Genomic DNA, 25,553 nt, shown 5'->3' on the forward strand with positions numbered 1-25,553 from the left:
TCAACAAAAAAAGAACGCTCGAGAAAGTATAGTCCACAGATAGCATAGCCTTTTCCACAGGAAAACATAAGGAATGGGTGGGAAAGTAGCTTGTAAATCGTGACACTACTTCATCTGTTTTCCTTAATGTCTGGCCTAATTGCTTACTGTGTCTTTAAATTTGCATCACTTTTATTGGAAAAAACAGTATTTTGGATGCACCAAAATTGTGTTTAGTTTTTCTGGTCTGTTTAAGCTACAAAACATTTTTTTGCACTTCGGTAATAATTTAACTCACCGAACCAGTTCAAGCTTGCAAAATGGTTTGCGAACCAGTTCGGATTGTTATTTAGTCGAGCTGGAAGTGAACTAGAACGAAATGAATTTACCCGAACTTGAACCGAACGGGTATTTTTTTTTCTTTTCTTTTTTCTCTCTCTCTCTCTCTGTTGGCTCGACACGCTGGTTTATAGTGGGGTTTTTTTGGCAGGTAGGCTGATCGGCCGGTGCAGCTGGAGCAATCATTTTAAAAACGGAATCGGCCATACTACACAGCAGTCACTCCCTGCTCTCCTGTAATTTGGACACAGAAAAAAAAAAATAGGCACCGTTTAGTTCACGGGTTACCTTCGCACTCGCGTGATAACCACCCTTGCTCTTGGGGCACCTTTGATGATAGCGAACCCTTGCGCAGCCATTTGAACTTTGTTCTACAGCCCTTTTCCCTTTCGAACACCTGAAGATAGCAAGCTGCAACGCCAAAGGTTTCCACTGTACGTTATGCTGACGCACCAGGGTTCGGCATCACGAACAGGCTGAAAAAAAGTCTGGCTTGTGTTATTACCACATTGTTTGGCCGGCATAAGCCGAGATTTTTCCCTCCCTGCGGCATCTGTTGTAGACGCTATGAAACGCTGACATGCTTCCTGAAAACATAAACACAATGTAAGTTGAAGTCGTGCTCCCCGTTCGCAAGACCGTGCAGCAGCGTCCAATGTGGAAAAAAAAAAAGATGAAATAAAGACCATGCCTTTGTTTGTAAGTGGTGTTTGTTGGAGTGATGATCAACAAAGGATAATGAAAGGTAGTTTGGGATGTGGTCGGATTCCTGCATGTTTTGCTTAGAGTGCGGTACCACTTATAGTCCAGATTTTTGGGGCTCCCACAACGTACGTTATAAGGGGTCTACTTTGTAGTTTAAATTGAAGTTCTTCACTACCCTGTTATGCCAGACTGTGTATGCTATCGGTGCGATTCGTGTTGATCAGGTTGCACATCAGTGTGGCTGTACTGTGTGAGTTTGAGGCAATCGTTCCACTGCAGTCGCGAGTGGTGCATTCCAGTCAGGTATTGCTTGGCTCCCTGCATGCAGCAAAAAGGAGCCTTGTGGTCGAGCAGTGGTGCTGTAGCGTACCACTGCAGGCTCACCTGACTGCCCTCATGGAGGCAAGGCAGACTGGAGCGTACTCTCCTTGAATGTCTTTTGCCACCACCATGCAGGCACGATGTTCCTGCCCCCCACCACCGCCCTGGGTGCTGGCCTCTACTCCCTGAGCATGTACGGTGGTTTGGTGCTGTTTGGCGGCTTCCTGCTCTACGACACGCAGCGCATCGTGAAGATGGCCGAGACCTACCCGCTGTATGCCGCCCGGCCCTATGACCCCATCAATGCGTGAGTGCCGGCTGACATTCCGCCCTGAGGTGACATGCGGAAGGAGGGGCACCAAGCCACGAGGGAGGCACCTCAAACGGATACCGACATGCCGACCTTGTTTAATGTTTCGTAGGGAGAGCTCTTCTGCTGCAAATATGCTATCGCAAAGTGTGCAGGCAATTGAGAAATAGTGTCTGTGGTGGCGTTTGGGGCAGCCAAAGAGTAGTCTGTCAACGTGAGACCTGGTGAAGCCTTGCGTAGTGTGCAACAATGTTTGAAAAAAAGTGTGTGCAATCTTCTTTGTTTGGTGTGTGTTCAAAGTTTGCTTCTGACAGCTTGCCTGTGCCATGCACAGGACGTGTACCACGTATGTTAGGCTGCACTGTGCGCACATGACAGCTAGGCTGCACATTCCAGGCGTCGGCTCTGCTGCACTTTGCTTATGTTAGGCCCAGGTTATGCCTCTATCTGGAATGTGGCAGTGGTCATCCAAGAGGGGTTTTCATGTCAGTGACGTGGCTGAAAAGGCAAAAAATGCCATCTATAAACACTTAATAAATGCCACCTATAAACACCTAATAAAGGTGATCTCTAAAGAAGCCACTTGCACCAGCTGCAGTGCTATGCTTCAAGTGCCTTTGAGCACGACCCCACTTGCCAACCATCAGCAAACACCATGAGAGTGGGAAATGAAAAAAGCCTTGAGAGTGCTTATAAAAAGCAAGTTTCAGCAGCCAAAGGAACTGCCATTGCTCCCGAGGGCCGAAAATTGCTTGCATACTGGCACTCAGTTAAAGCCGCATGTCTTCGTTGAAAGTCGAGGGATCGATGAACTAGTGCACGAAGCAAAGCTCCTGTACAAAATACTCTCCCGTACAGCATTTTGCAGAACAGTTACAGTTGAGTCCCGTTGCAACGAAATTGATGGTGTGCGAAAAAAATTTGTTGAAGCGAAAATTTCATTGATGTGAGATTGAAAAAGGAAAACACAGCTCACCTGAACTTTTAGGCCAGAAAACATTTATTTCCAAAGCTGAAGCAGTGTACGCTGCTTTGTTTTCCTTCCGAGGAATGCCATCACGCGGTTCTCGCACTCCATGAACAGTTGCATGGTGTCGTCGCCGTCATTCGTAGCCATGCAGTTTCTCACGACGTCAAACGCATCGAGTAAGCGTGCTGTGGCCGGTGGAGGCGGTAGGTCCGGCACTTCATCTTCTTCTGAGTCCTTCTCAGTGCGGACACTCTTTGATTTCCTCATCACTTAGTTCTTCGTGCATGATCATATCAGCGTCAGCGTCGATGAAGTCGTCAAGCTCAACACCGCACGGCACACTTCTCGCATCCTGAAGGGCTGCCCAGAATGCAAGTGCCTCTGCCGGCGGACGCACTGCTTTATTGCAGTCGGCAGGATCCTCAGGAAAGTTGGTGTCCGCGTCTCCGAGCTTGAATCCAGCCTGCAAGAAACAGTTGGTGACGATTTCACGTCCGGTTGCAGCCCATGCGGTGGCCATCATCTCCAGTGCTATGCACAAGTTTAACTTCGAGTTGCGACCGTTGTCCAGGTTGACTAGGAGACGCTGCATCACCCACTGGCGGTAGGCGCACTTCAATTAAGACCCCTTGGTCCAGTGGCTGTATCACAGAAGTGCAGTTAGGTGGGAAGAACTTGAGCTTCACATTTGTCAGCTGCACATCTGGAACGTGATGAGCGGAGCAGTTGTCCAGCAACAGGCAAACACGGCGGCCCTGCCTCTTCACATCGCCACCAAATGTTGCCACCCAGTCTGAAAAAATGGTGCGCGTCATACATGATCGGCTGTTGGCGACATGTTTCACGGAAGGGCCTCGAGTGCCTTTAAAGGGACCCTGCAACACTCTTTGAGCAGTGCAAGTAAACCTGCGCGACGTTTAGACTACACTGCCAGGAATACCTGAGCCAAATATTACACGTGCACGTGAAGCGGTGAGCGCGCAAATCGATGTGAAAGACGCGGAAAAACAAACCGCTCTCTCTTCAGTTGTCCTCATTATGCATGGCCTAAGGGACGTCACATAGGCCATGGCTGCCCGATCGGCTGTCACTGGTCAACTTCGCGGCTAGATTCTCCCATTTCCGTCGTCGTCATCGCTGTGTACGAACCTCTTCTATGCCTGAACCTGTAGGCACAGTTTTGCCGTTTATTTTGTGTTTTGAGTGCGCGCGGAGTTTGAGTGATGAGCTCAATACTTCCCTTTCAACGGGACCACTCGACTACAAACGTTTATTGCTTCAAAAACGCCCTACCAGCCCGAGCGCGCACTTGCGAGCAGGCACCCATGCCTGCTTTTTTGTGGCACCAGACCGGAAATAGGCCCCTCCGCGTTGCGGAGAAAAGGAGAAAACTACCCGGCATGTGATATATCGAAGGCCACCGAAGAGAACGCCGCGAGCCGCCCCCTCTCCGGGAGAGAGCGCGCAGCTTTCGTCGCCTTGCCCGCGCTCAAGTTGAGAGGGAACGATTATGCGCGATTTCTCATCGCGCGTAGTTTCGTTAATTGTGAACGGATTTTCATAATTCTTGCGGGAGGAGATTTCTGGGACAATAGACTTTATCCCAAAATACAGTACTAGTAGTCGATGGCAAGTGTTGCAGGGTCCCTTTAAAGCAATGGGGCCTTGTACTTTTTCCGACAACTAGTGGCGGGCACTTGTCGGTCCCGTCTGCGTTCGCACACAGCAGCACAGTCACACGCTTCTTGCTGTGTTTATTCTTGCTTCTTGCTTTATGTAAAGCTTGCTTTATGTTCTTCCTTTATGTAAAGGGTTTTACATGGTAGCATCTCATAAAAGAGACCAGTTTTGTCGGCGTTGTAAATGTCGCACATGGCGTACTCTTCCAACAACGCCGGAATGTTCTCCGACAATATCGTGGCGGGTTTTGAATCGGCTCAGCCAGCCGGTGCTTGCTTTGAAGTATTCAATCCCCAAAATGCAAGCAAAATTCAGTGCCTTCTGCTACACTGCGGGTCCACTGATTGGGTTTTTTTTTCGCCCTCGTTTCCACAAACCACTTGCACACCGCCTTTTCGAGCTGTTCATGTGCCGACGGTGTCAACTTCTTCCTCTTGGCTGATGTTCCCGATGCAAGCGCTTTCTCTAGCACGTCTTTCGACTTCAGAATGGTGGAAAGTGAACTCGGAGAAATTAAAAACTTCGCTGCAACATCACTTTCTTCTGTTCACTTGCAACTTCCGTCAAAATACGGGCTTTATTCTCTAATGATAAAAACTTTCGCTTCTTGCATGGCGTGGCCATGTCGAAAAGCACGCAACATACACAACAGAAATGCGTTGCCGAAATCGAGCATCCATCGCCCCACGTGCACAGCAAGAACTGTGCAGTTGCACACTGTTAACACTAATGCAATGATAACGCCGGCCAGACAACGCAGAGGTGCCACATGGACCAAGGAGGGTTTAAGCATCTTTACTAGTCAGTAGATGGCGCTAGCTCTCACAGTGCACTTGGAAAGTGCCAAATTCGAATAGGAAAATGTCAAAATTTGAACTTGTTTTGATAGTATACTATTGATCTGAATAGGCGTGGAAAGGAAGGTGTTGAATGCTTCATCTGTGTACATCGATTCACTGTAGCAGAAGCATTGTACTGCATTTTTTTAATGTGTGCGCCTGTGTTTTACTCTTTTGTTATGATGAACTTCTTATCTCGTTCTATATGCCTTGAGTGCTGCCTGTAGGGGCGCCACTGAAATCCCCCTAGCGGCCCGTTTCGAAAGCAGTCGCTAGAGTTGCCGGCCCACTCACCACTGTTGCCGTTGCTTTTGCGGCACGTTCGCGAATGATATCCGTTTGTATGCGTTGGAAATAGATATTTATGTGGAGCAGTCACTCTGTTCGCAAATGTGGCGTATTTACGAGAGTGTAAATGCTTCTGACGCGATCTCACTGCGGTACATTCGGTCCGTAGTAGCGCCAGGTGTGTGTCACAGGCCGGCGTCACAAAACCAGCATATATGCATGGAGCTGATTGTAATTACACTGCCCTGAAATTTACTAACGGTACCTCTGTAAGCAGCGTTCGTTCAGATGCTCATGCTACGGCTATACACTGCGATGTAAATCGGTTTCGTGTGCTTTCATAATCTAGCGGAGCACTCATACCTGACAGCCCACCAGTTATGCTTCATATCTTGGATATTGATCCCTACCCTGAACAAGCCAATGCGGCATAAATTTCACGGACGTTCTACGCAATAAGTACGGTGGATAATGCAAAATTACATGCGGAAGTCAGCACAAAGAATTTACGGCTGGGTCGTCTTGTCGCGAGGTGAGCTTTCCCAAACAGTCATCGGTTACATATATCCTCCAGTTATATCCGCGGCCGTGACTAAACGCTTCTTCGAAACATCATCATATGACACAGGGAGCCTGCAGAATTTAGCACAAAAGTGATATCAGAGGGCCTTATCAGATACCACACTCTTCCAACGGCACCTTTTATCGCTTGTGAACTTACTTACTGTATACTTCAAAAAATGTGTCCACCGAGTGACAGCTGTTAAAGTCGAAAAACAAAATAAATGTGCACGCGCAGCTTGTGTGTGATTACTAAAACGGTCATTCCTTGATTTCGCTCTGCATTTGTACACAACGATAGTTATGCGCCTCCCTCCGCCTCCTCCCTGTCTTGGAAAATATCAGTGCATTTCGCATCTAGTTGGCCTAGTGAGCTCAACCTTGCTTGTAAGACGTACGTATCAAGGATTTCCGAAACTGCACTGGGTTTTTTTCGTTCCCGCATGAGCTATTACATTGCTTCCGGACTTGGCAGACCATTTATTTTTCCGTGGTTTCATTATTCTCCTTGGTTCATGCTATCAGGCGGGAGGGGGAACATATTTAATGACCCACACACTTGGAATATACTTAACATGTTCGCGTGGCCTCTATTTTTATAAAAGGCACACGTTATTGTCAGTTCTTAGGTAATCACCTCCACGAATGATATTTTTCTACGACGTGTACATTCAAAACAAGGCCGAATTCGTTGTCCGCGCGGCAAAACGAAACCAACCTCTCACTGTGCCAGTGTCAGGCCTAAACGAGGCGTCAATAGAATTCACTTGCGCCTGAGATATTCTGAGGTGACAGCGGTGATATGCCGCTGCCGTCGCCGACACCCTTAAGAGCGGCAAAGAAGCGCGCAGTACCGCTTCCCCGGTTAGCTCCTGTTGGTGTTCAAGCACTCTAATCCGGACGCAGCTGTTTTTTGAAGGGCCCTAAATTTATTATTTGCTTACAGACATCACCATAACCAGATGTTTAGGGCGCATAAAGGCTAAAAGAAGCGAAAGAGAACCAAAACACTGCATGAGCCGCTATCAGCTGCGCAGCGGACATCCCGTGAGCGCCGCGGAGAAGTGGGCGGCAGGCGGCGCAGCGATCGCAAAGCTCGAGGCGTATACCCAGCTAGCTGTTTGAATCTACAGTGGAATCTCGGTGATATGAATTCGGTTGATACAAATTTTCGCAATTCCCCTGCAAAAATGCATTGTATTCAATGTAAAAAAATTCGGATGATCTGTACGCATTTATCACTCCGGTGCGGGTGATACGAACATGTGAGCCGTGAGCGACGACTGCGGCATGGACGGGAGTGTTGGTGTTGCCGTGTGGCCTTGGTTGCGCGCGGGCACAAAAGCATTAGTCCTCCCCCGCTGACGGTAATCCTCCTAGTGGGGTGTTTACAATTGCGGCAGGAGAGGTGCTGCTCCGAACGAACAGAACGGCGAGTTTCGCCCTCTCGACGCCTGGTCTTTCTCCCTCCCGTCTTTTAGCTCACGCTACAATCTCTTCTCTCTGTACTTTTCGTTTCCGCTGGCTGCAGCTCAGGTGCCTCTAGCTTCCTTTCTTGTATTACACTTTTTGAATAAACCACGGCTATCAAGTGTGTGGGGACCAGGGGTTCTTACGACGACCAAGCTCGACCCTCGAGATTCGGCCGCAGGGCTAGCTCCACTGAACGCCGCCACAGACCGCCAACTTGGCGCAGCGGCAGCGAACAGCAAGGAACACACACAAGACACGGCAATTGCCAACTCTGACGTTTATTGCACTGCAATAAGAGGGACTTCGGGCGCGTCGCTCTACCACCACCAAGACCACCTTGGCCAGGACGGGAAAAACAGGCGCGAGGGCGGACAAAGGCCAAAAAAATCCCGCCATCTCCACGAAGTGATTGATGATGAGAGGGGCGAAGCTAAAATGCTTTTTGGTAAAACCGTAGAGCATTTGCCCGCACATATAAAGACTCGACACGTCAAGCTTTCCACCGCCCCGCTGACAAGCCCGTCGACGACGTCGATGTTTGTGGTGGTTATGTAGGGGTTGTTTTGGACGATGAGAATCTCCATGGGGAAGTTGGCGAATTCGGTATGTGACATTTTAGCCACCTTGGCCGTCGCCTTCTGCAGAGCGTCTTGTGTCGCATACCCCCGGTACGTGTCTTGAGCTCGCAGGCGACGAACGACAACCTCTTCTTCTTCCTCTCCTCCTTGTTGGGTAACAACGAACACATTGAACGTTTTGACCTCTTCGGCCAATCTTTGGTTGGCCAATCCCTAGCGGGATCCTGCCACAATCATCATTATTGTGCCGGATACAGCAGCAACGAGGGACGGGACAGGGCCCGAGCAAGAGGAGCTTCGCCCCAAAAAGGAGCAACACTTACTTACGGCCGCTCCCGATCATGGCTGGTATCCAAAGAGGTCCTTCCTTCGTTGTCGGCCCCGGACCAGCCCGCCCAGACCTTCCGGACAAACCAGTCACGTGAGGGGTTCCGCAGCACCCCCCGCCGTCATCCTCCCGCAACAGGGAAACGCGCGGGCTGCAGGGAGAGAAAGGGACCTCCCCCTTCCACGGCGAGCCGAGAGAGATAGGGAAAATGGTGGACCTTCGTAATTCCCACAAGCAATCCCTCATTTTTGACGGTGAATACCTTCGCCATTTTGCCTTCTCCGCATTCCTTGCTTCCGAGGTACATGCTGCGCGCTCCAGTTACCCTTTTGTCACCTCGCCATGTTGCCTGCGCCACTTGTGCGTCAATTATGTTGAAGTGTGAGCTGAATGGAGCGTTTTCGGCTCACGAAGACGCGGCACCGCAAATACCACCCGCATGCAGCACGCGGGGCGCGGCAAGCGGCGGCAACATGGCGGCGTCACCAACTGCGAAGTGGTGCGAGTAGATCGACCGACCGCTTCTGACAGCCACTTAAGGAACAAATGAAGTTGCTTGTACAGTAAAGGAGCTGATAATGTGGGCGAAAACGACACTATAAAGCATCGTCCGCGCGGCTAGGAAAAGTGCCAATCAAATATCCGCAACCGTGGTAAGCCTAAACATTTCGGGCGGGGCCAGCGGGCTGTCCGGAGCATTTTCAAACTTCCACCATGAAGAACGCGCCTCGCCATTGGTGCAAGTTGGCAGGCTCCTCCCACTGCCGCACGCGTTGGGCGGCATTTTCCGAGCGAGGTAGAATCTGTCGCGGGGGCAAAATGTCAACATGGGCGTGAAAATAACACACGCAACACCGACGCGCATGAATCGCATGCGGTTCATGTGCGCACGTCGCGTCGACGATGAGCGCGAGTTCTTTTGACTCCCACGTTGATGATTCAGGCCGGCACCCCGGCGCCAGCCTCTGCCTCGGTTGGCGCAAAAGGCAGTGGGAGGAGCCTCGCGACTTGCCCCAATGGGGAGACGTATGCCTCACAGAGGCAATTTCGAAGCGCTTACAGCAGCTGGCTGGGCCACCTCCGGTGGTATTTGGCGCGGATGCATTTTATATAGAGCAGTTTCCTCCCACACTGTGAGCTTCTTTCCCGCATGAGCAGTTTAAGTTTACACCTTGAGCTGCGTTTTAACAAAAGGTTACAAACGGTATCTGAAGCTACTTGCACCTCTTCACAGCAAGAGCAGACGCCATGTTGCCGCCGCCTGTCACATGCGCGGCACTATTCTATTTTTTCTTGTTTTCTGATGATACGAATTTTCGGGTGATACGAGTATTTTTGCTGCCCCTTGAGATTCGTATCAAATGACCGAGAATCTACTGTATGTCCTTTATGTGAGACTGGAACCTGTAAGGGGGCCGGGACCCTGTCAGGCAATGTCAGTCTACTCTTTGTCCCTCCCCCCTGCAAATTCCCCAAACTAGAGGGAGAGGCTTGCATCACAAGGGACACGCTAGCTCAGTGGCCATTTTTCCCTGACGTTCCATTGCCCAAAGATTCTGTGAATAATTCAACGCGCTGCAGTGTAAATTCACAATGCTAGCGGTGCAGACAGTATGGTAGCAGAGTGACATTACAAGGTTTGCAAATGAAAACATTAAAAGGAAGCGTGTGGGATTAAAGGGTGCACCACAAAATGCCCCAAGGAGTTCGCAGTGTCCCCAAGGGAGGTGCCGCAAAGGGTTCGACTTACCGTCAAGGCAACAGCAGGCTCCAAAGGGCCAGTACGAACCAGGAGATTTATTGGCTGAGTGGTTTAGTGCATATTGATCGCCACGACAGGGCTTAAAGGAGCCATGAAGAGAAAACACAAGTTTGGTTCATTCAAAAGATTGTCTCATTAGAATCATACTGACACCACTTTTAACGTAAACTTCGCTCAAATAAGCTACATAATTAGGAAAAACGGGAAGGGTCATGCGACCCACCAGCTCATTTCTCGCAACAGAACCTATGATGTCACATGAGCTAAGCTCTGCGATTGGCGGAGGCTGGCAGAAGCAGACGCAAATTAGGTAGAGCTTACAAGCTAGACGAACGAGCGATTTGCGCTTAAATTTAGGGCACATTCTTTACAAAGCAATAAGAATGATGGGACAAACAGTGGAAGTTACTAAAGCACATGTGAACATAGAAGTACTGATGCGTTCTGCTGTTCGTGCTGCGCACAGCATGCTTGGTTTAGCTGCACAGCACTACGGGGCTTGGGGTTGTCTCAGACGACACTGGCCGATTGACGCAAGCAGCGGTGTCTTACGTGACCCCATTTGTCGAGCGAGCACTGTTTCAGGGAACGAATATTTTCTCCCAGAACAAAAACAAGCCAGGTTTAAATGCGGGCAAAAACAAACCAAACGTTTGCCACGGTATGGTGGCGCCATCTAGGTTACGGAACGTAAAGAAACGCGGGAACAAACCAACACCGCTGTACAGGGTGGAGACAACCTTTGAACGGTCCCGTGCCGCCGCAGTTGGGCCAACGGGCTCAACGCGTTATTCTTTTCGTTTCCCACGAGACCTAGCAACGCGAAACCGACAATATTATTCAAACTTCTTCAGTAAACCGCGTTGCGGCGATAATTTTAGCGCGGTTTGACACAATGACTTGCTTCGGCGGCGAGCGAGCAACCGAAAATGGCGGCGCCAGCGTATACGTGTCTCTACCCTGTACGGCGGATGCGTGAATGAAGGTACTCTAGGCTGCAGAGCAGTCGGTTCCTGTGATGTCATTTGGGACCACGAAAACGCACGATTGAGCAGGAAAATCAAAATTTTAAAGGAGCACTGACACCAATTTTCGGCGTTAAAGGGGCCCTAAATAGGCTGCCAAATGTTACGATTTTGCGTGCGCAGTCACTGGAGTACTATCCAAGGAACGTCATCCCGCAAAAATTGTTTAAATGCGTTAAGTATTAGCCGAGTTATCGCTCATTAAAAGGGGCCACCCATAAGGCCTGGGGCTCTCCTCCTCTGGTAGCTCCTCCGAAGCACTGTGGAAGCCGCGACGTCATCGACCCGGCGCAAGACCACCGAGAGAAACAGGGCAATCCATCACCCTCCTTGATGTACGTGCAGTCATTGGCTGCGCCAAGCCCCGCGCGCGCTTTTTTTTTTTAGCACTCGACGCGCATGCTCCGCCCACCAGATTCCGGTTGCACGGTGAGCGCTGTCGCTGTGGTTCGCGTTCGCGGCGCCGCACTGGGCAGTGTCTCGTGCGTCATAGAGGCGCGTCAGAGCCGGAAAGAACTGCGTCAGAGCGCGCAAGTGTGGCGGCAAGGTATGGTTGGTGAGCCAGGGGAGAAAGTGAAATCTTTTTTTCGTGTTTGTGCGGCCCCTGCTTTACGCAGAGGTGTAATATTTGGTACACGTTGTCGTGAAGGGGTACTCTAGTGATTGCGCGATTGAAATGGCGACCTTCGGAAGCCTATTTAGGGCCCCTTTAATATTATTGCACAGTTCGCTTCCTTCACTCAACAGAATACCCTGGCTGAAATATGAGCGGCCTGCGACGCGAAGAACATAGTTCAATTTGATCGCATTTATCGCGCCGACGGAGCAGCGCGCGGAGCGGCACTCAGCAAATGGACATCAGCGTGACATCACTCCAGGAGAGGAAAAAGAAGTGACGCGACAGCGCTCGCCAAAAACTCGTGACGTCACTTCACGCGTGCGGCCCCACGAGCGGCGAGGGGGCGCAACACCCTCTCAAGCGGGCGCCGGTGACGTCCGCACAAAGCGGTGAGGTCAAACCGGGAGGCTGTCATATGCGCCGTTCGGGATGAAAGCGCGGGAATTTGAAACAAACGATTTTCAGGCCGTTTAATGTAATTAACTATCGCGCGCTGAAGTATTTGAAGTGCTGTTTCAGGTTCGCCAGACCATTAAGCATCGATAAAAGCAATAAAAGTGTAACATAAAATTTTCGTGTCAGTGCTCCTTTAACCTAAATTGTTTAATTTCTCAGTGAATAAAGCACCGTTTGTATTCGGGCAAGCGCTGGGGGCACTATAAAACACGAAATCTTTCGAATAAAACCAACTTGCATTTTCTCTTCATGGCTCCTTTAAGAACTTGGTCCCAGGTGTTAGGCTGACCAAGAACTTGGTCTTGGTCCGAGGTGTTAGGCTGATGATGGCTGAGGCTGCACACGGGCTGCTCGCAAGGTAGAAATAGACCTACCTTGCACGTCCAACTCGGAGTCAAAGGCAGGCCCCGACCTGGACCGAGTGGTGAAGAGGGGACGTGCCGCGTCCCCCTTCTCCACCTCCTATCTCCTCCATTCCTCATCGCCCCCACAAAGTGCGCGTGCCCCGCTTAAAAGGAGCGGGGCAAGAGGAAGGCTCTTGGGTGAGGAGCGACGGTGGGGGTGATGCAGTTTTTGCCTGCCAGTGTGTCAGCCCAGGAGGCGATAAGCAAGGTGCGTAGCTCGCGGGCAAACGCACAGGCCGCGCGCGGCTAAGGGCCGTGCTTGCGAGAAGAGAAAGGGGGTCATCCAATGGATTCCCACAAGTGGGAAAGAGAAAGATGAAAGTACATTGTCTGTGTGTGCACACGTGCTTAAAGAGATTAATTAACTGAGTATGGCATGTGGTCACTCTAGCGGACTCCCAAGCCAGATCTTCAAGTTTTTGCAGCATAGAGTTCCCATAGACAAAACATGCCAATGCTTCTTCCATCTCACCCAGCAGCTGAATGAAAACGGCCTTAATGTTTGCTTCCAGGAGCTCTTTTCATGCGTGGCAGTGCAGGGAAACGAAGCTACTGACAGGTTGCCCCAACAAGTGCTGCCAGGCAAATGATGATTTTAGAGTATACCATTGCCAAACATTTTAGATCCCTTTGGGCTCCACATTTCCACCTTGCATAACTCGTCACCTCTGACCCACATGGGGTGTAGCAGGTGGCATCAGACATTTGTTTGTGGACTGGCCAGGGCATGCAATGACTCCATTGCATGTTCTGGGCAGTCAGCACTGTTGAAAGAACTTTGAAGTAGCATTCCTCCTTTGTGGGACGTGCTCATTCAATAACCCAAACGGGCCCTGGATTCTTAGGCGAGACATCTTGTGCCTAGTCCACCAGTTTTTGGAGCACGCAAACTTTTGACTTTTGATTTGCCGACAGTAGTTTTAAAAAGGTGCTGCCCAGGTGGTGCAGTTGCAGCCCATCTTCCACCACTACTCCGCCTGCTATGGTGTACAAGTCTCGTGGGCAAGGGGCAGGCTGCAATAGGTTACTGGCATGATGAAAATGCCTATACATAGATGTGTCGGTTTTATTTTGGGGAGTTTCTACTGTGTGCACCCATGTGTTCTTTGAGTGTGTGCTCACAATCTCCATGCCTCATTTTTGCAGGTCCATCTCGATCTACCTGGACACCCTGAACATCTTCATAAGGATTGCCATGCTGCTGGCCGGTGGTGGTTCACGAAGGAAGTGAAAAAACGGGCACGATTTGGGATGCGCAGGCAGCAGCCGCCAGCTCGACAAAATTCTGCACAGTTTGAAGAAGAGTCTGGCGTGGGAACTGCAGCATGTAGGTATAGAAAGCTGCAAATAAAGGATGTGTTCCCATGAAATAGGCCTGGCCTGTTTGGCTCAGACCTTATAGCACCCTGAAAGTGTACCGTGGCCTAGGGTATGTCATTAATTTTACATTTTGGGTAGTGAAGGTTTTCACCAGTGACTGGGTAAAATGCAAATCTAGCTGAAGGTTTTGTGTAACTGAAGGCTTGGTGAGAAATAAAAATAGCACATCTCCACGCCATGAACGATGCCGAGGGTGCGAAGCACTGGGATGCAAGTTATGTATTGCCTGTGTGATGAGCGTCATCATCCATGCGTGCTGATGCACTACGAGTTTTAAATGATTTTGAGGTGCAGTAAATGCACTGTAAATGAAAAACGCCACACGAAAGACAATTCGCACCCTAGTACTTCGCACCCTCGGCATCGCTCACCAAGTGGGTGTTCCCCCCCGCTTTGTACTCTTTTAGCTGGCTTGACTCTCATATTTTGTTATTATAATGCTATGTGCATGGACCCCAATAGACATTGTGAGGTTGCTGCACACTTCAATACCTATTTAGTATTGAAATTTCCGTCTGGTGGCGTAGTCTAGTGGTAGCGTATTGGATTCCTTGCATGTTGTTGCTGGAGTCGGTGGTTCAAATTTTGCCGTTGCTGATTTCCTTTTTTTCTGCGACTCCCTTTGAGCTGTTCGTCCATAACGCGAACGGGCAGACATTGCGAGGTCCTAAGGTGCTTCGCACTTAAAACTTGGCAATAGCACCAGCAGTCAAGTTTTTCTTCGAGCAGCGTATCAACATTTCACAAGTATATAGGTGACGGGTAAAAAGCGCAAAGGCTCATGGGTACATTGTCTGTTCCCGCCACTTGCGGTTCGAGAGCTCTCCTGGCCTCATGTACGGCGGCGGTTTTCACGTGCGAGTGTGAGTGTTTTGTTTCCGCCGAAGAAGAAGAAAAAAAAACGTGCATCGCGTATTCAATGAATAACGATTAGGCTTGTGCAAATAGTGAAATTTTAGTTCGAAGTGAATAGTCCTTGGGGTCAAATGTTTTCGAAACAAATTCGAGCAGTTTTCAGATGTCCGAAGAACAAAACTGAACAGTTTAAAGTTGTTATATGCAAAAATTCTTTATTTCTGAGGTTACAACACACCAGTGGCGTAAATCCAGAAAAATCACAAGGGGGGACACACATCTTGCCAAGGCGGCCATTTTGTTTTGTGCTGTATTTTCATTTATAGACAAATTACTATCGTGATTTGAATTAAAATAAGAAAAACGAGCATGCTTTCATACCTCACGTAATTGCCCTTTGCTATTGCAGACGTTAAAAAAAGATCAATAAGAAATACTCTGTACAATATGATTACTGATCACCTATGACATGTTTCCTAGCTTTCGACACTTCTAGAGGGTCCAAAAACGAGAGCGCGGTTTTTGCACGCACTGACAAAGTTTTTCAACAACCCTGGCAACGTTATGAGGTCTATAATGTCTTGATCAACGTGTGCCAAAGCCATGCAGTAGAGGCGTTCCTCCCCCATCGTACTACGCAGCCATGTTTTCAGTCTTCTCAAGGCACTGAACGATCTCTCTGCTTCACAGGAAGAGACCGGCATCACTAAGATAATCCTGAGAACACTCTCCACTTCCTTGAAATACTGGCGGGTGGACGTGTGCATGTTCCGGAGTACTGCTGCCACGTCGTCGACACTTGCACAGGGGGGGACACTTGCAAGGGGTGTCCCCCCCAGCCCGAACACAAGGGGGGTCAGGACCCCCCTGACCCCCCCATGATTTACGCCACTGCAACACACAAAAGCACAACACACAGAGAATCATGCGATAACATATCTTAACTAGTAAAAATGTTAATAAATAGGATTGTTGGGCGACTTGGTTCATGGCTTCAAGAAAATTAAAAAGAGTGCAAAGGACGAGGACAAAGAAACACGGAGCGCGCGTCCCGTCTACTGTGTTTCTTTGTCCTCGTCCTTTGCGCTCTTTTTAATTTTCTTGTAGTAAAAATGTTTTCTGTATATAGACTAACTGTCCGTCGTTATTGAAATTGCCTCTACTCCACTGTCAATAAGCACCTGAAGGCTGCTTATCAACTTTTGCTTCTTCGAAGCGCGGAGCTCTGGATATACTGCTCTGTAAAACTTTGGTCGCGACGGCACAACGTATTCAAGCATGGCACCGTTCATAACGACCAGAAAGTCCGGCTCCTCAACAACACTGTAAGAATGCATCCCGCGCACTGTGAATCCGGCAATAGCCTTTGTCATTTGCTGTGCTTTTGACGTTTATGTTTTAGCTTCGGCTTGAAACGGTCAGCTGCTGAAGCCTGTTGCATGTCGGGCTTAGCGACAGCAGTAGACTTGACGCGTTTTCGCTCGCAACATTTCTTTCGTACACCACGAAGACATGCAGGTGCCTCTTGAAATGCGTCGTCAAAGTATTCGTCGTCAAATGCGCCGTCAAACTTTTCAGAATAGCATGCCATTCGAGACACTGAGCTTACTGGCCTGGCGGAACGTTCACAAAAAGTTGCATATCGGGTTGGCACCCATGCACGCACTGGCCACGTCACTTGACTGATTGAAGCAACTGATGCACACTGAAGTTCAAGCGCGGAGTGCGATCAACGCCTGCCCACTGCACGCGTGCCGCACGGTAGCCAAACAAATTGTTCGGTTATGCTTTCATTGCTTGAAACAATGGAACGGGAGCTTTGACTACCTTGATGGACGTGCACGTGTAATATGGCTACGACAATGCCAGCAACGCTCTGAATGTGGCTCTGCTTGACATGGCTCCACATGTAGTCAAGATGTAAGCCTGATGGACAGCGGCTTGCCTAATGAAACTGATACTCTTGATAGTACTTGAACATGGTTTTGATATTTGTTCATCCCTAATACTTCGAAATATCAAAAATTTTAAATTTGGATCGAAGCGAATTTGAATACTGTAATATTTGTTCGAATATTCGAAGCGCTCGAATATTCGCACAAGCCTAATAACGATTAATCCTACTAGGGGCTTCTTTGAAAGCCAAGCGCTCTGTGACAAATAACATGCACGCACGTGAAAGCCACCAATGTATGGGAGGCCAGGAGAGATCTCGAACCGGAAGTGGCAGGAGCAGACGATGTACCCCTAAGCCTTTGCGCTTTTTACTGGTCACCTATTACTATTCCTTACATACACACGCAGAAAGACAGAGACACGCACACACGCATGTATATGCACGCATGTGTGCACGTGTGTGCGCACACCACTCTCTCTCTCTCCCTCACTCTCTCTCCCTCCCTCCTTACATATACCTATTCCAACTATTAATAGCAATATACAAAGATTTTCATTGTAGGTGTACTGTTGATAGTGATCTATAGATAGCACGACAAATAGTTTTTCAATGTTTGTTGGTTTTGTAAGCCGACTATCAATAATTTTTGATAGCACTGTTAGTTTTGCATTGCTAGTTTCCACACTTCTGCATAGTCAAGTTGATGGTGACAGAACATGTTGCCTTGAGCCACACAAAGGTATATTAAGGGGGCAGACTGGTCTTAGAGCTGTTTTTTTTTTTATTTACCAACCAATTTTAATGAAACTGCGCTGTATTATAGAGTTTTCTGTGCTGATTTCAAATCTGCATTAGATTTTTTGTGAGTTGATTACATTTTGAGTTAATTAATGTATAATTGCATTATTTTGGGGCACAGTTACAAAATAACCACCAAGGTAAATGTACTCCATACAGAATGGAAATTACCATGTGGCTAGGCAGACGAATGACTAAAAAATACAACGTAGGAAGAACTTTTTTGATTTAGCTATTTTTGGTAGTTTTACAACACAGTGAACTTCGCTTCTCCCCCGCTCTGCCAGGAGTGGCTCGCGGGTGGTGCCAATTGAACACAATAATAATTTTCAAAAGCCACCATTTGAAGAATTTGTTTCCAACATTGTATTCTCCACACATTTCGGTATCAGACACAAATAATTACAGTTGTACCTGCTCTGGGTGCCAAGATATCTGAGGACGAAATGCTAGCTTTGCTTTGCAAGAAAAGTGCTGTTTATTGAATTCTGCGCTAACTGAGCTGTAGAGTGCACTTTAAAATGCTATTATAATATAATAACAACAAAATATGGTTCCTTTTGATGAGGAAATTTACAGACTGATAGAAAAATGGTCGTGAAGGCCGAAAATGCCATTTTTCAGAAAACACTTTTTTTGACTGTTTTTCGGCCCCAAAGACCCAACTGCCCCCTTAAATTACCTTTTTGCACGATTTACGCATAAAATGTTTCTGCAGCTTGGAAAGGAAAGGGCCAATGAAGGGCAGGAAGCCCCAAACGTTTTTGCAACTGAGAAGGGAAGGAAAAGGGGGAGGAGTGAAAGCTCGCATAGAATAGATTGTGAAGTGGCTTTGCATGGAGCTGTGAGCAGCACTGTGAGGTGGGCCGTAAACGTGTGCTGCCCGCATGCTGCAGCAGGCTAATGCACACGCTGGTGAGGTTAGCGCACCTTTTGTTCTGTTTTTACCATCATGCGTGCTTGCCTGAACTGCAGAGGACATTTTTCTTTTGCTGCTCCTGTTCGAGAGATTCCACTCCCCTTTTTTTAGCTTTGTTATTGTGGGCATGACTTTTTTGTTTGTCTTTTGTTTTCATGAAAGCTGTTGGACACGTTCATTTATGCATGCACATTCTGTTGTGGTGGCTGCTTAGCATGGAGAGGAAAGTATACGCGTCATGGTGGAGGTAGGTGGTTTTAGATGCGACGGCATCTCATTCACTTGCCTTGTCCCTCCATACGGCGTTGTTGTTGTTGTCCGTCCACACCCCTCCCCCATTCTCCTCGCCGCGCGAGCTGCGCTCTCTGCCGCTCACCCCCTCTACTATGGTCCCTAGAAATATGTGCAATTTCTAGGGACCATACCTCTACTCTCCGATAGCGAACACTCTCTCGCCCCGAGCGCGAACACAGTCGGCCCCTGGCGGCGGCGGGACGAACCACTCCTAGTGTGGATGGCGCTCTCGCGTCGTCTGCTTTTTCACGTTGCGTGCGGCGCAAGACGCCTGCTGCACCCGTCAAAACAACCAATATGTGTGCTCGTTTGGCAGTAAGCAATGACATAGTTACCTCTGCTTGCACATTTCCTCTAGAAACGCAATAATCAGCGGCCGTTGCGGGTTAATGTGCTGGTTTAATTCCATGAAACATCTTCGCCCTGGTCACCGCTTGAGTGTGAAACGTGTTATAAACATTGCTTCCACACATTGCACTTTTCTTATTGTTGAGTGCAGTCGTCTGCCGTTTCGGGAACGTCGAAGGGTGTTTTGAAGGTGGCGTGGAAATTATTTAAAGGATAAAAGTTTAGTACGCGAAACGGGTAAGAAGCGACAAGACCTGTGCATACGCGTGCAAATCCCACATCCTTGTAAAATTGCGCTGTGTCCTTATAGAAAGAACAAAAACATAGAAAGAAACAAAAACAGAAAACGCGTTATATAATGCACGTTGTTGCCCACATGTGTGAGGGGTGTGTGCCGTGACTCGCTGTTTTTTTTTTGCCCTCACAATGCTTGCTTTCAATACAATTTTGAAAAAGGCGAGCCACAATTCCTGGACAATCCCGGACCAAAGAGGGGTTAAAAAGTTTTGAACAGACATACTGCTTTTTCACCGCTACAAAACACGACGCCTAGTGTAGTTTCCATTGTAAGTAATACTGATAACCATAGTTTGGCTTTTCGCGTTACATGCGTTCTCTTCTCGCTGCTCTTGCAACAGTGGCGGGACCCCCCCCCCCCTTTCCGAAAAAAAAAAATGAAATGCACAGAATTTCATTTTTTAACCAATCCTCAAGAATTAAATGCCAAGACAAAGGTGATACTCAGTTTACAAAACAAGGTAGTTACCGGGAACCCGTTGCGCTGATTCGCAACAAGAAATAAAAAGGAAAAGTTTTACTACATCTGCAACAGCGCAACTTCATTTATTTCCATTTTAGGGTTCGTAAACGACCTTACGCAAGAATGCAAACATATCTCGCTGTTGCAGGCACCTGTTAGATTTTAAAAGGAACGCAAATGGTCAACAGGGCAGTCGTGACAGAAAATGTGTGCTCACTGTGAGGTCCCAAAAGCTTGGTTTGCACACTGTAAACCTGCTTGTCACTTTGCGAAGACCTAGCTAAACATGAGATGTTGCTTGTACTGCGTGCGTTGATAATTCAATTCGCAAGTTCACTTGCGACGAAAGCCGTAAATAAGTGATCCGAAACCCTTATTCATCAAACCTTCCTTCAGAGTCACTAAAATTTCATTTAAAAGACCCGTTATAGCGGTTACATTTATATCTCTGCGCTGATCAAAATTGAGTACTTTCATGTTGCCTTTTGAACACACAAAAAATATCGTAGGCTCTTAGAAAGAATTTCGGGGCAGTTAAGTAGTGTTACCATTTCAGGGCATCCCACAAATGCAAGAATGCGTCATGCTACCAGTGAAAGTGATTAAGATTGCCGTTGTAAACTGAATTTCAGAGATCGAGGCTTCCTGATTTGTTTCTATTTATTTATTATTATTTGTTTCTTCCTGATATGTTTCTATTGAAGGCCCAAAGCTATAGTCTGGAAAGATCGAGCTTGCTACGAGCCACAGCGTACAAGTTCATTGTCACAATTACGGCCATTTTGATATTCCCGATAAGTCGTCGCTTTTTTAGGCGTAGTAATGAAAATTGACTGCCGCTTCCATGCTATACATTAAACGTTGAGGAACAGAACTACAGCATACCACTCTTGTTTGCACCTTTCGTGCGCACATACGGCGGGAAAAAGGCACGAAGCGCGCCCACAGTGTGCATTCTTACGGGCCGGTCAGTGGAGCATCCACACTAGCAGCGCGACGCTGTCGCCACCTACATGTCGAGCTCGCACACTGTACTCTCGCGAGGGGCATTGAATTTAATTGGATTGGGTTGGGATTGGCTCGGATTTGGATTGGATTAAGTATTGTGTTGCGTCATAGCCGCGCCACGTTGCGTCATAGCCGCGGCAGGGGGTTCACGGCACGTTTCACGCGATGGGAGAATCAACCTAACGGAAACAACAACGGAACCCCCTATGCGTCGCATCTACACAGGGGTTCCCGCGAAGGGAGGTGGGAGTAATTTTTCATACTTCCTTTTGTGCTCTTGTGCTAACAGGAGAAGGGGGTACCTGAAAGTTACCCGTCTGCTCTTTCAAAGCTGCGTACAGGAATTCTAGGGAACACTTGTTGAAAATTACTGCCCCCCCCCCCCCCCTCCCTTGCCACCTTGCCTCAAAATGACAATAAATTACAGCTCGCGTGGGGCCGCCGAGTGCTCTAGCTTGGCCAAGTGTAAATGGGAAACTAAATTTCTGACATATGATTACTGTAATTAATGGTCCCTTTGCTTTACCAATCCGGAATAGTTCTGGATAGTTTGTGGGCTGCAGTTCGAGGACTGCCATAGCAGTAAGTAAAAGGCCAAAAAGATAGAGCTGCTCTCAGGCAGTTCTTGGTAAGAGAAATTGAGAAGACCAGCTTAACAAAAGTGACAAGCGGTTTAGTTCAGTTTGACTGTTGGGCAGCACGATGCACCCTGAGCTCTTTAGAAGACGTACGCTATCTATAACAACCCAACTTGGGAGGAATCTTGTGGGCTAACGTACGGGATAGCAGAGGACCCCGGCTAGCTTCGCTAGAGAACGCTACGCGCCGTACACTAACCCTGCGGAATCCGAAGACTCACGCACGGGTTTGGGTACTCGCATGCGGTAGACAGGCTCCGGCAATCCAAAATGAGGCTTTATTGCCTGGCAGATACAGGGCATATACCAGGCAACACGACTATCGCTCGTGGGGAGACAGTGGCTCCTGTCGCTCGCTCAAGCCGCTGGGCTCAGACCTCGATATCCGTCACCACGGCCGCGGGAGCAGGGGAGGCATCCCGAGGCGACCGATCAGGGCAGAATCTCTCGGCAGAGTCCCCGCGGAACATTCGCGCATCCCTCAGGTAGGCTCGGGGGGGAGAGGAGGTCTCCCCCGGCACTCGGGGAGAGGGCGGTGAGGGAGAAGGCGACGACCGGTTCTTTTTCCAGCTCGCTCTCCGCGCACATTCGCGGCAAGCCGGTCCGGCGCGTCTGCGGGGTCATGAAGAGGACACGACCTACGTCACGCGCCGGCTACCCAAAATGGCGGCTCCCAGCTCGCGAAAACATGTGCAAGCGAGGCGTAGGGGAACACGGGCCCCCACAATCTTAAATGGGCAGGCAGCCAGCTCGACTTGCTACACCAGATGGGGGTACAGGCACTCATGAAAAGTACACGCACAACCAGGCGACAGGGTCATTTGTCCGAGAGTCCAGTGTTCCGGAGGAACGTTAAGGGCGCCTGTGTTGCGCGACATGCCATTCCTGTTGTAAGCCACGGCCCAAGGAGGTGCCTCGAAGACATCTAGGCGGACATGGGCAGGCCCAGAGAAAGCTCAGCGTTGGTGTGCTCAAGTTCGTAGCGAGGACATGCTCAGAAAACGTGCCTTGGGCCCTCGCGAACTGCACAGGTTGGGCACGAATGAGAAAGCCTGTCGCAGTTCAAAAAGAAAATGCTTAGTGAAGGCCACATTGAGCCTGATCCAATGCAGTACAGGCCATGACCACTTGTACTGTAAAGCCAGAAACACCATATTTGAAGGCCTCCTTCTCTTGTATTTTGCTTACACTCGCCACCTCCTCCAACATGACTTGTTTATCCTGCCATCTGTCTGTCCCTATCAACCTTTGGATATCGGCTGGGCTGCGCCATGACGTAGGGCCTCAGTGGGTCAGCCTTCAATGCTGTGATGCTTGCTATTGGCCTGCAATGGCCATGAACAGGACCTCTTCCAAGCATTTATTTTTTTTTTCATGTAACCTGCACAAAATACCATCTACCCTACTCCTGCCAGGAGCTAGAGCAGTTGGCATGTGTGTGGTGCAGTTGTTCATGATAAAATGTCCAATGGCACCAAAACAGTTAGGGAAGAGCCAAAAGCAGGCGATGCAGAATTAGTGTGAAAAAACAAAAGAAAAAGGTCGCAGAGAAACTTTTCTGGGAGTAATTACTACTGCCCTTCAAATATGCCCTTGCCCAAAGTTCTCAGGCGGGATGATCATAAAAGATGACATAAAAGTCTATTTCAATAACTTATAAATTATTTTTGCTATCTTTATGCCGATTTCGCTCGACTGAATCCGGATACGTGTTAGACCATCGAGGCGATGGTTAGATGCATTCATTGACGAAGTTCAACGTGGCCTGTTAAGCACGAAACTGCATTCGGAAAAGTAGAAAATGAGGCTTACGCCTACTTCCTTCAATGACCATTTATTACACATTGACTTATCAAATCAGTTGTGTCCATTTATTAGTATTAAAAATTATTGCTTGTTGGTGTGATCGATTTGAAGGTTTGTTTGTCGTTTGATCGATTTGATGGTTTGAAGCGGGCCACGTGCAACTACTGCAAGAGGCAGGGTCACTTCGCTGATGTCTGTCGCGCAAAGAAAGGAAAAGCCAAGCTAGGCTCAATGGAACTCCACGCGGTCAGCACGCGCTGTGCTAGGTACGCTGACGTGTGCGTGAATGGCATACTCGCCAAATTCAAAATAGACTGTGGTGCCGAAGTGACAGTTGTCCCTTCAACTTTTCCTGCCGTTCCCAAAGTACTTGATCGAGCAGAAGCGGAGCTCACTGGTCCAAGCAACCAGCACCTGCCAGTGCTCGGGACGTTTTCCGCGACCCTCAACTGGAAAGACAAGTCGACCACTCAACGACTTTACGTCATGCGAGGTCAGAACACCCCGCTACTTGGGCTTCCCGCCCTGGGTGTAGTGAAGTTCGTCGACGGGACATCTTCTACTATGCCTCCTCCGAAGCCTCGAATCTTTCAAGGGTTCGGTGTACTTCCAGAACCGTACTGATCTGCCTTGTACTGGATGCACAGCCCTTCGCTTTGTGCACCCCACGGAGGATTCCAATTCCACTACTTCCAGTGGTCAAAACTCAACTCGACGAGATGGAGAGTCAAGGAGTCACCGCGGCAAGGTACGCAAACCAACGCCGTGGTGCGCCGGTCTCGTTGTTGTACCAAAGTCAACAGGTGGCTACAAGATTTGTGTAGACCTCACCAAGCTAAACCAGTATGTCCAACGGGAACGCTACGTTCTTCCAACTGTGGACTCTGTGTTAGGTCAGCTGAAGGACGCACACGTCTTCTTCAAGTTAGATGCCACATCGGGATTCCACCAGGTGAAACTTTCCCCTGAAAGTGAAGAGCTGACTACCTTCATCACACCCTTCGGTCGGTATTGCTATCGTCGCCTTCCTTTCGGTATTGCTTCCGCTCCGGAATTCTTCCATGCGCCTGATGTCTCAAATCGTGGAGGGTCTTCCGGGAGTTGTCAACATGATTGACGACATTTTGGTATTCGGGAAAGATCGTCAGGAACATGACAAAAGGCTTGAAGCCACGATGAAACGCCTAGACGAGGCCGGGGTCACGCTGAACAGGAAGAAATGTGAATTTGGAGTCAAGTCTTTCCGTTTTCTCGGGGTTGTCGTCAACGAGAACGGAGTGTCACCAGACCCAGACAGAACCAAGGCAATCCAAAGTCTTCCGCCACCAACGGATACCAGCGGAGTACGCAGGCTACTCGGTATGGTCAATCACGTTGGTCGCTTCCTTCCGCACTTCGCAAGCGTGACTGCGCCCATCCAAGCTTTGCTTAACAAAAACGTTCACTGGATCTGGGGTGTGGATCAAAATACAGCGTTTAAGAAGAGGTCTCTTTTTTTTGCCTGCTCAGAGCAGCTCTGAGCAGTTCGAAGCAGCCCCAAGCTGCTCCCGCCATAGATGTTCTATGGGCAAATAAAATACGGAGCTGCTTGGAGCTGCTCAGAGCTGCTTTGAGCAGGCAAAAAAAAAGAGACCAACTGTCAAGGAAATGCTCAGCTCAGACTGCATAGCTCTATATGACCCGTCATTTCCAACCTGGTCTCGGCGGATGCAAGTTCGTATGGTATCGGCACCAAGCTTCTCCAAAGTCAACCTGTCACGATTTAGACCCGCGTTCGTGAATCTGTGAGGGTAGGGGTACCCTCCAGCCGAGAGACGACATGCAGCGTGCTGGTGGTGACGGTGACTGACCCCCGAGCAGCCGTGCTCGAGGTGTTTATTGCCCGGCCACACACAAGGTTGCCCACCGAGCCTGGTGGGGCCACTGAACTTAGCGGCCAACGAATATCGGATGGGGGGCGCCACACACTTGTCACACCCCTCACCCCCAAGTTTGTTTGTCCTACACAAACACAAAACACCTGTCCCCCCGGCGAGTACCGGTCCGGAGGTCTCCGCAGTCTCGCACTCCGCCTGGGCACAGGTGTCGATGCAGGTGTGGCAGCATTGGGTGCCACCTATGTCACACTCGCACCAGCTGTCAGCCTTCCCGGTGTCGAAAGACTTGCGCGTGGCGCCACAGTGGCGCGAGTAGCACCAGCCCCTGGTGCTGTG

At 49.0% G+C, this 25,553-nt stretch overlaps 1 protein-coding gene across 1 annotated transcript in view; it reads left to right on the plus strand.

Annotated features, from left to right (window-relative positions):
- Window positions 1-14,007, plus strand: part of LOC144174860 (growth hormone-inducible transmembrane protein-like) — a 59,919-nt gene extending 45,912 nt beyond the window's left edge. Inside the window, exons 6-7 of the mRNA XM_077703810.1 lie at window positions 1,480-1,651; window positions 13,784-14,007. Of these exons, the coding sequence (XP_077559936.1) occupies window positions 1,480-1,651; window positions 13,784-13,868 (257 nt within the window). The 3' untranslated portion in view covers window positions 13,869-14,007. The remainder of the gene's footprint in view (window positions 1-1,479; window positions 1,652-13,783) is intronic.
- The last annotated feature ends 11,546 nt before the right edge of the window (window positions 14,008-25,553 follow it).

Source organism: Haemaphysalis longicornis, unplaced genomic scaffold, assembly GCF_048455015.1.
Source record: "Haemaphysalis longicornis isolate Haplotype H1 unplaced genomic scaffold, Haemaphysalis longicornis Haplotype H1 scaffold_1, whole genome shotgun sequence".
Classification (NCBI taxonomy): Eukaryota; Metazoa; Arthropoda; class Arachnida; order Ixodida; family Ixodidae; genus Haemaphysalis; species Haemaphysalis longicornis.